The 16656-nt window shown below is 47.7% G+C and overlaps 1 protein-coding gene across 2 annotated transcripts in view; it reads left to right on the forward strand.

Moving 5' to 3' along the window:
• Positions 1-3788: 3788 nt before the first annotated feature.
• trim67 (tripartite motif containing 67) overlaps positions 3789-16656 on the forward strand; it is a 46932-nt gene continuing 34064 nt past the window's right edge. For both annotated transcript variants that reach the window (XM_080191911.1, XM_080191912.1), the window contains exon 1: positions 3789-4641. In XM_080191911.1, the coding sequence (XP_080048037.1) occupies positions 3838-4641 (804 nt within the window). In that variant the 5' untranslated portion in view covers positions 3789-3837. The remainder of the gene's footprint in view (positions 4642-16656) is intronic.

The raw sequence follows: 16656 nt of genomic DNA on the forward strand, positions 1-16656 counted from the left end.
CAAGTGACAAACTGGTAGCAATGCTGCCTCACAGAGCCAGGGACAGGGTCGTGAATGTAGCCCAGTTCATCACTCAAACCAGCCTCCCACCCGTTGACACTTCCTGGTGCCTTGGAAAAGCAGCCAGCGTTATTAAAGACCCCACGCATCCCAGACATTCTCTCTTCCACATTCTTCGATCAAGAAAAAGATATAAAAGTCTGAGGACATGTATCAACAGACTGAAGAAGAGCTTCTTCCCTGCTGCCATCAGACGTTTGAATGGACCTACCTTGCATTAAGTTGAACTTTCTCTATACCCTAGCTACGACTGTAACCCTACATTTTGCACTCTCTCCTTCCCTTCTCGATGAACAGTATGCTTTGTCTATATCGTGCAGAAGAAACAATACTTTTCACTGTATACCAACACATGTGACGATTATAAATGAAAATCAAATCAAAATGCTTTGAGTAGGGATTCCCTATTTTGGCAATAAATATGTCATAGGTGAATTGTGAAACCCCCGATAACTAGTAAATTGTTAACCATTTCAGAAAGCCAGATTTGCACGAGCCACAAAACTATTAGCCATCATACAGCCAGTCATGCAACAAAGATGGCTGCTCGTTGCGTGGCTCCCAGATTTTCAGAGGCAGACCAGGAGCACTGCTAGATGCTGTGGAGGAGAGACATGACAAAGAAATAGAAGATAAAAAGAAAAAGAACTATTAGTCTTGTGGTAATTATTTGTTGTGAGATGATGCAGAGAGGATACAGGTTCTCCAGCTCTATCTGTGAGGGTTCCTTCACTTTGTCCACTTGTAAACAACCATGAAGCCAGGGTAAAATAAAGGACCATCACTGAAGGCACTTTTGTCATGTTAGCAAACAAACATTAATTCTTGCAAACCTGAATGTGCATTATTTCAGAAAAAATAAAGAGAGATCAGAGCAAAAGATTTACTTTAATTCAATCTTCCAGGTTTTAGAGTCAGCATATGGGAGGTCACGGATACCAATGTTACCCAGGGGAAGCACATTTGCAGTGTGTTCGGCTTAGAATCGTAGAATCCTTACAGCACAGAAAGAGGCCATTTGGCCCATTGAGTCTATACTGGCTCTCCAAAAGCGCATCCTACCCAAGTTCTCCCTCCCCTCTGCTCTATTCCCATTAACCATGGCATTTAGCATAGCCAACCCACCTAACTTGAACATCTTTGGACTGTGGGAGGAAACTGGAGCACCTACACAGACACAGGGCCAACGTGCAAACTCCACAGTCATTCAAGATCGGAATTGAACCCAGGTACCTACTGCTGTGAGGCAGCAGTGCTAATCACTGTGCCACAATGCTGCCCTTACTGAGGAGCTTCAACTAAGAGTCACTAAGCTGAAGACTGAGCTGTGGACACCCCAACGTATCAGGGAAGCTGACAGCTTTCTGGACGTTTTGTTTCAGGAGGCAGTCACACTGCTTAGGATAGAATCTTATGGTTTGTAAAGTGGTCAGGGACAGAAGGGTGAGACTGCTGCTGAGGCAAGCAAGGGGACTCAGTGGACAGGAGTGTCAACCTCTGCAATTGCTCAACAGGTTTGAGGTTCTTTCAGCTTGTTTGGGTGAGAATGGAAGCTGCAAGGTAGATTGATCTTCTTTTCTGTAGCAAGGAGCAAAAGTTCAGACAGCTGTGTTACCTGCCCAATGCTAGGGCTGGGACATTTGCTCAGGGCTGGAGAGGAACTTGCAGTGGCAGGAGGAGGATCCAGTACTCATGATCCATTTAGGGACCAATGACATAGGCAGGACCAGGAAGGAGGTTCTGCATAATTGGCATGAGGTGCTAGACATCAAATTTAAGAAACAGAACTTCAAAGGTAATCATTTTGGATCAGTACCTGAGCCATGTTTAAATTGGCGTAGGACACATCAGATTAGAGAAATTTATACGTAGCTCAAAGACTGTGTGGGGAAGGGGAGTTCCAGTTCATGGGACATTCACACCATTTCAGGGGAAATTGGGATCTGTACCATTGGGAAGGTCTATACCTGAATCTTGCTGGGGCTGATGTTCCAGCGAGCCATATAACTGGGGAAGTAGAGAGAGTTTTAAACTCAATAAGGGGGCAAGAGATCAAATTTGAGATGTGGCATATCAAAGAGTAGAGACAAGGCAAAAGACAAAATATGGGAAATGACAAACAGAATATGACAGGAAGGAACAGAGAGTACAAATCTAAGAATAAATCAATAGGTGAGGCTAATAATACAAAAATAATAAAAGGTCAAAACTTAAGGTTTTGTATCTGAATGGACATAGCATTCAAAACAATATCAATGAATAGATAGTGCAAATAGAAATGAATGAATACAATGTGATAGATCTGGAAGATGGAAAAGGGCATGGAATGCTGGAAGTGGTTGTACTGCTCCAGTAGAATCAAAGCCAACAGACAGAATCACAGAATCCCTACAGTGCAGAAGGAAACCATTCGGTCCATTGAGTCTGCACCAAACACAAGTCCACCCAGGCCCCATTCCTGTAACCCTCATGCCCTAGTTAGTCCTCTTGACACTAAGGGGCTATTTACTGCGGTCAATCCACCTAACCTGCACATCCTTGGACTGTGGAAGGAAACCAGAGCACCCAGAGAAAACCCACACAGACAAGGGGAGAACATGCAAACTCCACACAGATACTGACCCAAGCCAGGAACATGCTCATTTTGCACAGTTTATGGCAGCATTGTCTCTGCCAAGACAGGGCAAATGTACACATGAGCCTTGAGTGCTGCTGCACTGTTCCTCCCAGGGATGAATGAACATTGCTCAAGAATCATCCGGCAAGACTGTTCTCTTCCTGTTGGCGAACATTTCAGTGTTTACCAGCATTTGGCCTCTGATCTTTGTGTAAGCATTCTCCAAGGCAGCCTTCACAAAACATGACAGCACAGAGTCACTGAGCAGAGACTGATAGTCCCGCACACGAGGACGGCCTCAACCGGGATCTTGGGTTCATGTCACCCTATCTGTAACCCCCATGATTTGCTTGGGTTTGCAAAATCTCACTAACTGTCCTGGCTGGAGACAATACACATCTCTTTAATCTGTGCTTAACACTCTCTTCACTCACATTGTCTGTACCTTAAGACTTGATTATCTGGAAAGACTCGCATTCCAATCATTATTTTGTAATTTGAGTTTGTGTCTTGATAAGACCTGTTTGTGAACAGAGCTCCCACTTACCTAGTGGCGTTTGCTACCAAATAAACCTGGTGTTGTGTTTACCCCAGTCCAACGCCGGTAGCTCCACATCACGACCACCAATATGGCCAGAGTGCACATACTGCCGGTCACTACCCCCGATCCTCGGAGGAATGCACATGCGCAGTAAGCCGCGGTGCTGCCTGTCCTCCGGACGAGAGTGCACGTGCCCCTTGAGCGGCAGTGCTGCGGAGGAGGTGCACATGCGCATCGAGCACTGGCGCTGGCGGAGGAGTGCATGCGCAGTGAGAGGAGGCGATGGTGGAGGAGTGCACATGCGCAGTGAGAGGCGGCGCTGGCGGAGGAGTGTACATGCGCATTGAGCGGCGGCGGCTCTGGCGGAGAAGTGCACATGCGCAGTGAGAGGTGGGACTGGCAGAGGAGTGAACATGGACAGTGAAAGGTGGAGCTGGCGGAGGAGTGCACATGCGCAGTGAGAAGTGGAACTGGCGGAGGAGTGCACATGCGCAGTGAGAGGTGGAGCTGGCGGAGGAGTGAACATGCGCAGTGAGAGGCGGCGCTGTCCCTGGTGCTGAGCGGGGGTCTCTGAGCCTCGCTTCCCGCCCACTCCCCCCTCACCCCCGGCCCCCGCTGCATGGCTGACATGGAAGAGGAGCTCAAGTGCCCGGTGTGTGGCTCTTTCTACCGAGACCCCATCATCCTGCCGTGCTCACACAATGTGTGCCTGCCCTGTGCTCGCACTATCCTGGTGCAGACCCCCGAGGCCGAGCCGCCCTCCCCGCAGGCCCGGGCCCGGACCTCGGCCTCGGACTATGACTACCTGGACCTGGACAAGATGAGCGTGTACAGCGAGGCGGACAGCGGCTACGGCTCGTACACGGGCTTCGCGCCGGCCACCCCCAGCCAGAAGTCGCCGAACGGGGTGCGGGTGTTCCCCCCGGCGCCGCTGCCGGCGCCGCTCCGCCACTCCAGCCTGACCTGCCCGCAGTGCCACCGCAGCGCGCTGCTGGAGGAGCGGGGGCTCCGCGGCTTCGCCCGCAACCGCCTGCTGGAGGCCATCGTCGGCCGCTACCAGCAGGGCCGCGCCGAGGCAGCCCAGTGCCAGCTGTGTGAGCGGGGCCCGCAGGAGGCGGCCGTCCTGTGCGAGCAGTGCGACGTCCTGTACTGCGAGCCGTGCCAGCGGCGGTGCCACCCTGCCCGCGGAGCCCTGGCCAAGCACCGCCTCATCCCGCCCAGCCAGGCCCGCCGGGCCCCCGGCCCCGCCAAGAAACAGCTGTCACCTCCACGCAAGATCTCCACCTGCACCGAGCACGAACTGGAGAACCACAGCATGTACTGCGCCAGCTGCAAGATCCCCGTTTGTTACCAGTGTCTGGAGGAAGGCAAGCACTCCAAACACGATGTCAAGGCACTGGGGACCATGTGGAAACAGCACAAGGTAGGAGGAGGAACTTCTCACTCACCTGGAGGGGAGAGGAGCTGAGGGATGGACCCTCGGCTTCAAAATGATTAGTTTATTAGTTACTGTGAAACTCCCCTAAGAAGGGTGAACAGTGATAATCATCATAGGATGGCACATTGGTTAGTATTGCTGCCTCACAGTGCCAGGGACCTGGGTTCAACTGGGTGGAGTCTACACGTTCTCCTCATGTCTGCGTGGGTTTCCTGCGGGAGGTGCTCTGGTTTCCTCCCACAGTCCAAAGGTGTGTGTGTTAGGTGATACTAAATTGTTCTGTAATAGCTCAAAATGTGTAGGTTAGATGAATTTCAATGTTAAATTTGTGGGGCTACAGGGATAAGGTGGGGAGGGGGCCTGGGTAAGATGCTTGGTCATAGTTGGTGTGGACTTGATGGGTTGAATGGCTTCTTCTGCACCATACGGATTCTATGATTTCCACTGGGGAGGTTATAAAACATTTTACACTCAGATTTTTATAATGTAGCTGATAAAAGTGGTTCATGGAATCAGTTTCTTTGCTTGGTTGTTAAACAGAGATCATTAACTCTTCTCTGTTAATAGACAGGATGGGGGCAGAATGTAGTTGGTTTTTGAAGCAGTATCTTGTTGGTGGCACAGTGGTTAGCACTGCTACCTCACAGTGCTAGGGACTCAAGTTTGATTTCCAGCTTGGGCCACTGTCTGTGTGGAGTCTGCATGTTCTCCCTACGTCTGCATGGGTTTCCTCCAGGTGCTCCGGTTTCCTCCCATCGTTCGAAAGACATGCTAATTAGGTGCATTGGTCATGCTAAATTCTCCCTCAGTGTACCCAAATAGGCATCAGAGTGTGGCAACTAGGGGGTTTTCACAGTAACTTAATTGCAGTGTAATTGTAAGCCTATTTGTGATACTAATAACTAAATAAAATCTAGTTTGGCAGCTGTTGGATGCCCTAACACCCATATTCGCAAGTGGACATGATCTATCAGAATTGGCATTCCCTTATTATTAACATCATGTGGAAATGAAGAGAATGAATTTGAGAAGCATCTGTCTCTCACTGCATGAAGAAATGCTGACTTGTCTCTTCCCTGTCTCATCCCCCTTCCAATTCTTGATTAGAATCGATGTAACTGTACAATTTTTCACAGTTCAATCAACAATGACCTTGGCTCTGGAGGATTTAGCAAGCCAGCTTTTATTTGTGAAATTAATCTATCAATTGATTTGCTGAGAACATGGTTCATGTGGTTAGAAGTTTTGCTGACTGCATCAAGATATAGTTCAGATCGGTTTCTTGAATTCTGTCTTCGGACAGAAATCTGTCTGACGCGAGATTCTCAAGCCATCTAGTAGAGAAGACAGTGCTTTCCTTGAATCTTTTATTTTCCAAGTACCTTCTAAGTAGATTGCAATCACGGCTAAAAAGCTCCACCTACCCTTTAAAAGGAGAGGGCCAGTGCATATCAATGCAAGTATCCCATGCTGGACATCAATCCAGTATTTAGAGTCAACACTCATGTCTTTGCCCACCCGGGTTGGAGCCTGGACCCTTCATCTTCTGACTCAGAGGTTGGAATATTCCCACTGTGCCAATGGTAATTTGTCTAGGTATTAATAGGTGGTTGGATGCCAACACAGTGTACGTCATATTTTCTTGGTCTAACAGAAATGGAGTTTGTCCAGCAAATTGTTTATTTGCTTGCAGTGGGCCGTGACAGTGAGCCTGAGCTAAACGTGCTATCCATTCTCGAGCAAGTTGATGTGTCAGCTGCACTTAACTTTCCCTTTGCACATTCATACTGAGTAGGTTCCCATCGGGGGAATGGTTTGAGATGAGAAGAAGTAAGGAAAGAATAAATTGAAGCACAATATAAAAGAGAAAATGTGGCTAACTTTAAGTGACTTTTGGGGACATTGTAGCCCAAGAGGTGATGACTGTAGTTAAAATCCTTTAAAATGTTGCTTTCCTTGAATCATCACCTCAAGCAGCCTATGTCTGGTCCATACCAGTGATTTTGTGTTTGAGATTTTTACCCTAATGGTCTATATCTCAGTCTAATTTAGTCTATTGCCGCGAAATTAGATTTGTTTTATCATAGATTTCCGGTTTGATAGCAAAAAGCCTCGACATGTTGAGCAAAAGCTGGTTAAGAATTTTGATGTTCTGTCCAAGGGGAAATAAATTACCTCTTAAAACTGTTGCACATTAGATAAGAAACGATGAGATGTTGCCCAATACATTCCAAGATGACTTTCACCCCTCTGTATTGGAATGCTTTTCATTCTTTGTGATCAGGAGTAGGTGTAACTAAACAGACAATATGGTTGTCATTCCTCCCACCTAAAATTAGGAATTGTATATTTAAGGCAGTAACTTTGGCAGCCCTTGACATGTAGCTGTCAGGTGTAGAGCCCAAACACTTCTCCTTCTGACTCAAGAGTTGAGAATATTACCACTACACCAATTGGTTCTCGTTCTGACATGAGTACCCTGCTGGATGTCATCTCAGTATTTAGGGACTACGTTCTCATTTCCACTCACCAGGGCTGTTTAGAATGGTGTTTGAACTCTTCACCTGCTGACTCAGACGTGAGAATATATAGAGAGTTGAAGAAGAAGTCCAGCTTTCTCCTTGTTTGGTTTCATAGAATCATAGATTCCATACATTGCAGAAGGAGGCCATTTGGCCCATCGGGTCTGCACTGACCACAGTTCCAATCAGGCCCTATCCCCACAACCCCATGTATTTACCCTAGATAGTCCCCTTGACAGTAAGGGACAACTTAGCGTGGCCAAATTCACCTAACCAGCAGGACTGTGGGGGGAGTCTGGAGCACCTGGAGGAAACCCAAACAGACACAGGGAGAATGTGCAAACTGCACAGTTAAAGTTAAAGTTTAAAGTTTTATTTATTAGTCACAAGTAGTCTTACATTAACACTGCAATGAATTTACTGTGAAATTCCCCTAGTCACCACACTCCGGCATCTGTTTGGGTACGCTGAGGGAGAATTTGGCATGGCCAAGCCACCTAACCTGCACATCTTTGGACTGTGGGAGGAAACTGGAGCATTCGCAGGAAATCTACGAAGACACGGGGAGAATGTCTGTATGGAGTTCACACAGTGACCCAAGCTGGGAATCAAACCTGGGTCCCCAGTGCTAACCACTGTGCCACTTTGCCACCCCAACTCTCCAGCGTTAACGAACTTACACTTTGTGTTTGGCATTGGTATAGCGAGACAAGAGCATCTTGTATTCTAAATTAAAAATCGTACTTAAATTATTAGAGGAAGTGGAATCAGAATCTATATATTCTATCCTCATGGTAGCACAATCCACTTCATAGTTCATCTGAATCATAAAATCCCCACTGTGCAGACGAACACAATCCCACCCAGGCCCTATTCCTGCAACCCCATACATTTACCCTGCCAATCCCCTGACACTGGGGTCAATTTAGTATGGCCAATCAACCTAACCAGCACATCTTTGGACTGTGGAAGCTAACCGGAGCACCTGGAGGAAATCCAGGCAGACATGGGAATGTTGAATTATATTTGGAATGCAGCCATTGTCATCTAGATAAATGTAGCAGCCAACTTTTTTTTATTCATTTAAGGGTTGTGAGCTGCAAGGGTGTGGCCCATCTCTAATTGCTGTTCATTAATGGGCTGCAATAGCATATTTTGTAATCTTCAATGTTGGAAGAAGCAATGATTGGTAGATGCATTTCACTAGAAAACTGCTATCAGTTCACTCGTGTATTGAACCAACCTGCTGGTGTATAATTGACCATGTCAATCCAGTGTTTGTCAGTGACTTTCTCTAAAAAAAGATAGGGTAGAGCATATACTGACAAGTGTGAAATCAGTGTCCTCTACACACAATGAATGCTCATTGTTTCAGACCCTGGACAACACTTGTCATTTGATCAGATATTGAATGCCAAGGGGGCTCTCCAGATAGGAAAGGATGTGACACAGGGTCGATTTAGAGGAGTGATCACTGATGCTGACCCTGAAAGAATATGCAGAACCAAAATTAGTAACAACTCTGGAGAATTCTGAATCTCAGTTATTGACATCATTAAAATTTTTCCTGAACTGCCCCCAATGGATTTGACAGGGGAGGCACAGTAGCACGGTTGTTAGCACTGCTGCCTCACCATGCTAGGGACCCAGGTTTGATTCCCAGCTTGGGTCGCTGTCTGTGTGGAGTCTGCACGTTCTCCCTGTGTCTGTGTGGATTTCCTCCTCGTGCTCCAGTTTCCTCCCACAGTCCGAATGATATGCTGGTTAGGTGCATTGGCCGTGCTAAATTCTCCCTCATTGTACCCGAGCAGGCGACAGAGTGTGGCGGCTAGGGGATTTTCACAGTAACTTCATTGCAGTGTTAATGTAAGCCGATTTGTGATTAATAAATAAACTTTAACTTTAGTATTTGCTTGAGATAGAAGTATAGACTTTTTTTAGTGCAGGAAGGAGGCTTATTGCAGCCCACCATTTCTCTGAAAGTGCCATTGATTTAATCCCGACTTCTTGCCTTTTCTCGGGACCGTTTTTAAAGCTTTTAAGATGGAATATTTAGCATTCCTCTGGATGGGTGCAGATACGACAGTACTTGTGAAGTTTAGCACAATCAAGGACAAAGCTGTCCATTTGATAGGCACCCCGTCCTCGTAGTCAGTATCCACCCTCTCCTCTACTGGTGCATTATGGCCACAGTGTGATCCATCTTCCATATGCCCTGCAGCAACTCTTCATGCTTACTTAGACCTCTACAACCTAGAAGAAGAAGAGCAGCAATGTAATGGAAAAATAATCACCAGAATATTTTTCTCCTAATCGCACATAATCTTTCAAAAGATATGACTCAATAGACAAGCTATTCAAGTTATTTTCACCAACCACCTACATAACTGTCACCATGCATTGCACTCAGATGGTAAAGTGGTTGAGATGGTTATTGTTAGTCTGAATATTTTATATAATACAGAGCAACAAAGCCTTACTGTGAAGTTATGCATATCAGAAATCCTGCTTTTAACAGACTTGCTATAATGGGTACTTAATATAAAGGATTAGTTGTTTCATTTCATTAGGGGAGGCAGTGGCATAGTGATGTAGTCGCTGGACTAGTAATCCAGAGCCCCATGTAATCCTCTGGGGTCCCGGGTTCAAATCCTATACAGCAGATGGTGAAATTTGAATTCAATAAAAATCTGGAATTAGAAGTCTAATGCTGACCAAGAACCATTGTCAGTTGTTGTAAAAACCCATCTAATTCACTACGTCCTTTAGAGATGATGTGGAGATGCTGGCGTTGGACTGGGGTGGGCACAGTAAGAAGTCTCAAAACACCAGGTTCAAGTCCAACTGGTTTATTTACAGGCTTTGAAAGCTCGTGATTCCAAATAAACCTGTTGGACTTTAACATGGTATTGTGAGACTGTTTACTGATCTTTAGAGAAGTAAATCTGCAGCCTTTACCTGGTCTGGCCTACATATGATTCTGAAGCCACAGCAATGTGGCTGACTCTTTAAAGGGATGGGCAACAAATGTTGATTTGTTATCATTAATTATAAATCCATGACTGAATAAAAAAAAATTAGCACATTAAAGCAGGAAGCAGTTGTACTGAATTATTAGAGGAAGTGGAAGCTTTATCCTATCCTCAGGGTAGCAGAATCCACTTCACAGTTGTTGAATTATATTTGGAATGCAGCCATTGTCATCTAGATAAATCTGCAGCCACTTTTTTTTATTTATTTAAGATATGTGAGCTTTGATAGTGAGACCCATCTCTTATGAGAAGGTGGTGGTGAGCTGCCTTCTTGAACAATTGCGAACCCATGCGGTGCAAGTACATCCACAGTGCCATTAGGGGAGTTCCAGGATTTTACATAAGAACATAAGAAATAGGAGCAGGAGTAGGCCATCTACTTCGAGCCTGCCCCGCCATTCAATAAGATCATGGCTGATCTGTCGCTGCTCAGTTCCACTTTCCTGCTTTCTCCCCATAACCCTCAATCCCCTCTCTTATCAAAAACCCATCAACCCGCGTCTTAAAAATATTTAGCGAGGCAGCCTCCACCACTTCAACGGGCAGAGAATTCCAGAGATTCACCACCCTTTGAGTGAAGAAGTTCCTCCTCAACTCCGTTCTAAACCGCCCCCCTTTTATCTTGAGGCTGTGCCCCCTAGTCCTACTGTCTTTTTTGAGCGGGAAGAGTCTCTCCACCTCTATCCTATCCATCCCATTCATCATCTTATACGTCTCAATGAGATCTCCCCTCATTCTTCTAAACTCTAACGAGTACAAGCCCAGTTTATTCAGCCTCTCCTCATAGCTCAACCCCCTCAACTCCGGTATCATTCTAATAAACCTCTGCACTCCCTCCAAGGCCAAAATATCTTTGCGCAGGTGCGGCGCCCAAAACTGCACACAGTACTCCAGCTGCGGCCTCACCAATGCCCTATACAGCTGCAGCAAGACCTCCCTACTTTTATATTCAATCCCCCTCGCTATGAAGGCCAGCATCCCATTTGCCTTCCTGACCACCTGCTGCACCTGCAAGCTGGGTTTTTGCGACTCATGCACAAGGACCCCGAGGTCCCTCTGCACCGTCGCCTGCTGCAGTTTTTCGCCCCGTAAGTAATAGTCCTTCCTACCATTCTTCCTACCAAAGTGGACCACCTCACACTTGCCAACATTAAATTCCATTTGCCATTTCCTGGCCCATTCGCCCAGCCTATCTAGATCCTTCTGCAGATTCTCCACACCCTCCGCACAATTTGCCGTTCCCCCAATCTTGGTGTCATCAGCAAATTTCGACACCCTACACTCGGTTCCCTCCTCCAGATCATCTATATAAATGGTAAAAAGCTGAGGCCCCAGCACCGACCCCTGGGGCACTCCACTAGTCACCATCCGCCAATCCAAATAGCACCCGTTGACCCCCACTCTCTGCCTCCTATTTGACAACCAATCCTCTATCCACGCTAACACCCTACCCCCAACTCCATGTCCCTCGACCTTCTGCAATAACCTCTTGTGAGGTACTTTGTCAAACGCCTTCTGAAAATCTAGAAAGACCACATCCACCGGCTCTCCTCTATCCACCGCCCTAGACACATCCTCATAGAACTCCAGTAAATTTGTCAGACACGACTTCCCTTTAACGAAACCGTGCTGCGTCTGCTCTATCAAGCAATTCCTCTCAAGATGCCTCGCCATTTCCTCCTTGATGACGGATTCTAACATTTTACCTACAACAGACGTTAAACTAACCAGCCTATAATTCCCTGCCTTTTGCCTAGCACCCTTAAACAACGGCGTAACATTAGCCGTTTTCCAATCATCCGGCACTTCCCCGGAATCCAGCGACGTCTGGAAAATAACCAGCAAGGCATCCACTATCACCTCCGCCATTTCTTTCAGAACCCTCGGATGCATTCCATCCGGTCCTGGGGACTTGTCCACAATCAGCCCCTCCAGTCTGTCGAGCACCGCCTCTCTAGTAACAGTAATGTCATTAAGACCCTCCAGTCCTACTACCTTTCCATCGCTAACACCCAGCAAATTATTCACGTCCTCCTCCGTGAAGACAGAAACAAAAAAGTTATTCAATACCTTAGCCATATCCCCATCCCCTACCACTAGGTCCCCTTTCTCATCCTCTAAAGGACCAACATTCACCCTAGCCAGCCTCTTCCTTTTTATATATTTATAAAAACTCTTGCTATCCTTTTTTATATTAAGCGCGAGCCCAGCTTCATAGTTTCTCCTACCCTTCTTTATCAACTTCTTTGTCAATCTTTGTTGACATTTAAACCTCTCCCAATCCTCTTCTCGCCCACTACTCTTAGCTACTCTAAATTCCTCCGCTTTTAGTTTAACACTTTCCTTCACCTCCTTCGTTATCCACGGCTGATTACCTCTCCTCCTACGGTCCTTTTTGACCATCGGAATAAATTTCTGCTGAGCACCAAGAAAGATCTCCTTAAAGATCCTCCACTGCTCCTCAGCAGACCCTCCCTCCAACGCGCTCCCCCAGTCCACATTCGCCAATTCTTCTCTCATCCTACCGTACTCCCCTCTATTCAAACAAAGGACGCGTGTCCGGGAACCCACTTTCTCCTCCTCCATCTGCACCAGAAACTCCACCATACAATGATCACTCTCCCCAAGAGGATCCTTCACCGCAAGGTCCCTAATTCTACCCGCCTCATTACATAGCACCAGATCCAAGATAGCTTGCTCCCTCGTCGGCTCCAACACACACTGTTCGAGGAAACTATCCCGGCAGCATTCCAAGAACTCTTCCTCGAGCCCCCCGCGTCCAACATGGGTCGACCAATCAATATGCAGATTGAAATCCCCCATAACTACGGCCGTCCCATTCCTGCACGCCGCACTTATTTGCACGTTAACAGCCCGCCCCACCTCCAGATCATTATTCGGGGGCCTATAGACGACACCCACCAGCGTCTTCCTCCCTTTGCTGTTCCTAATCTCCGCCCACAACGATTCCACGTTCTGCTCCTTGGCTCCAATATCATCCCTTGCTACCACCTTGATGCTATCCTTAATCAGCAGAGCTACACCACCCCCCTTTTCCCTCCTGCCTATCCTTCCTAAACACTTGATAGCCCTGTACATTCAGCTTCCAGTCCCTGTCACCCTGCAGCCACGTCTCTGTAATGGCCACCAGATCGTATCCATTTGTGTCGATCTGCGCCACCAGCTCATCCACTTTATTCCGAATGCTTCGTGCATTCAGATAAAGTGCCTTCATTCCAGCCTTCACCTGGACCCTATTTGCCGTAACGCCACCAACTATACTCACGCCCCCTACTCCCTCTATTATTGGGACATCCTCGGCCTCTTCCCTTACCTGTACCCTCTCCTTAACTTTAGACCTCATAACATCACCTACCCTCGCACCCTCCCCCCCCCCCCCAATTAGTTTAAAGCCCCGTCTACAGTCCTCTTTACTCGATTCGCCAGCACTCTGGTCCCAGCACGGTTCAGACCAACTCCATCCCACCCGAACAGGTCCCACCTACCCCAATACTGGTGCCAATGCCCCATAAATTCAAACCCATTCCTCCCACACCAGTCCCTGAGCCACCCATTCACTTCCTTAATCCTGTCAACCCTACTCCCGTCTGCACTCGGTTCAGGCAGTAGCCCAGAGATAACCACGTTGTCGGTTCTACTTTTTAATTCCATTCCCAGCTTTTCATACTCCCTCCCCAGATCCTCAGTCTGCATTTTGCTTACGTCGCCGGCACCCACATGTACCGCAACGACCGGATTCTCACCCTCCCACTCCAGGTTCCTCTGCAGCCCAGCTGCGACATCCCGTACCCGAGCACCAGGCAGACAACACACCCTTCTGTGCACTTTGTCATTGTGACAAAGGACAGTGTCAATACCCTTCACCCCACTATCCCCAATCACTACTACGTTCCTTTTCCCCCTCTCTTTGCCTATGTCCTGCTGCATCACTGTACCGTGTGCAGTTTGCTCACCAACCTCACCTGCCTCATCCTCATCCAGCCTGGAAGCAAGAACCTCAAACCTGTTATGCAGATTAAGAGGCTGAGGCCTCCGCTCCTCACCCCTCTTCCTCCTCCCAGCAGCCCCCTCTTGTCCCTGACCCTTAGAGTTAGCCAATCTAGGGGGGGTGGATGTCACTTGCACCCCATTGACAATGGCACCCTCTCTCCCCTTGATGAGCCTCAGTGATTTTCAAAAATTCATTTGTGGGACGTGGGCGTCGCTGGCTGGTCAGCATTTATTGCCCATCCCTCATTGTCTTTGGAGGGCAGTCAAGAGTCAACCACATTGCTGTGGCTCTGGAGTCACATGTAGGCCAGACCAGGTAAGGACAGCAGATTTCCTTCCCTAAAGAAAGGAAATCTGCTGTCTGTTTGATCCGGCAACTGTGAAAGAACAGTGATATATTTCCAAGTCAGCATGGTGAATAGTTTGGAGGGGAATTTTTTTGTCCGTGTTTGAAGGACATGGCTGTAATGAGGTCAGGACATGAGTGGCCCTGGTGGAACCCAAACTGAGCATTCGTGAGCAGGTTATTGCTAAGCAGGCGCCACTTAATAACACTGTTGGTTACCTCTTCTATTAGTTTACTGATGATGGAGAGTAGATTGATGGGGCAGTAATTTACCAGGTTGGACTTGTCCTGCTTTTAGTGTAGAGGATATACTTGGGCAATTTTGCATATTTCAGAGTGTATGCTGGTGTTGTAGTTGGAATTGACTAGGAGTGTAGCAAGTTCTGGAGCATAAGTTTTCAGTACTGTTGCTGGAATAGTGTCAGAATCCATAGTCTTTGCTGTGTCCAGTGCCTTCAGCATTTCTTAATATCACATACAGTGAGTTGAATTGGCTGAAGACTGGCACTTATAATGCTGGAGACTTGGGGAGTAGGCCAAAATGGATCACCTCCTTGGCGCTTCTAGCTGAAGATGCTTCAGGGGCAGCATGATGACACAGTGGTTAGTACTGCTGCCTCTCAGTGCCAGCGACCCGGGTTCGATTCCAGGCTTAAGTCACTGTCTGTGTGGAGTTTGCACATTCTCCCCATGTCTTCATGGGCTTCCTCCAGGTGCTCTAGCTTCCTCCTGCAGTCGAAAGACGTGCTGGTTGGGTGCATTGGCCATATTACAATCTCCCTGAGTGTATCCAAACAGCTGCTGATTGTGGCAACTCGGGGATTTTCAAGTAAATTCATTGCAATGTTAATGTAAACCTACTTGTGACACTAATAAATAAACTTTTTTTTCTGCACAATGCAATAACGTTATAACTCAGAAATCCGTCCCTTGGCCCAACCAGTCATATTGGGATTTATCCTTCACCCATTCCTATATCCATTAAACTTGTGTTCCATCATCCACCGATCTAATCTAACCTTCGTACTGACTTGGCTTCTCTCTCGCTCGCTCATTAACTCGAAGTCAACTTTGTAGATTTGCAATTATGTGTGAAGAACTCTGGGTGGAATTCTGCCAAAAAAATTCTAACTGTTCAACACGTGGGAAAACTGGAGTAATTCACACTGGTTGTTTCAGTGGGAGTTCACACTAGAATCTCCCACGCTCTGTGCACTGCAGAGGCAACCAGTGTGAATATCATTAGATTTCATGGAGCTGTCAGCCTCACGTTTGCTGGTCAGCTCGATGACTTGCCAGCCTGAGACCCCAGCAGCGCTGCGATCCCAACACCCTCATGGCCTGATCATGGCTCTCCTGACCATGCCTGGGCCAGCTTCAACGTCCCCCCCACACACCCACACCCACACCCACACAGTCCTCTGCCCCCATTCCCGGACAGCCCCAATCTCCAGGCCTCCCCTCCCTCGCAGTGCAAACACCCCGGCATGCAAACTCCCCCTCCCCCAACAGCCCGCCCCAATTATTGGCCTCCCTACTGCCTCTATCGATCCCAATGGCAGGGTGGGAGCAGGACCACTACCCCTATTGTTTGCCCTTTTGGCACTGCCCTATGGCAGGGGACACAGGCTAGAAGTGCCAGGGTTCCTCATGCCCACACAGAGCATCACTGCCCGACCTCCTGGGGGGAGGGGGGTGGGGGTGATTGCAGGCACCCCCTCTCCTCCTTCACTCCAGCCTGGTTGGGCCTCTAGCTCCTGGAAGGTGGGGAGCTACTATAATCCCCGCTGGAGTGAAACACCCTGGTGGGGTTCGAGTTGCTAGCGCGTTCGGAGAATTCACTCCCGAGCCCAATAATAGCATTTAAATAGATGAAGAAGTGGAGGGCTGGGTCGGTAAGTTTGCTGATGACACAAAGGTTGGAGGTGTTGTGGATAGTGTGGAGGGATGTTAGAAGTTGCAGCGAGACATTGATAGGATGCAAGACTGGGTGGAGAAGTGGCAGATGGCGTTCAACCCAGAAAAGTGTGAAGTGGTTCATTTTGACAGGTCAAATAGGATGGCAGAATATAATACTAACGGTAGGACT

The sequence above is a fragment of the Carcharhinus amblyrhynchos genome, chromosome 7 (assembly GCF_965287045.1).
Source record: "Carcharhinus amblyrhynchos chromosome 7, sCarAmb.v2.hapA, whole genome shotgun sequence".
NCBI lineage: Eukaryota > Metazoa > Chordata > Chondrichthyes > Carcharhiniformes > Carcharhinidae > Carcharhinus > Carcharhinus amblyrhynchos.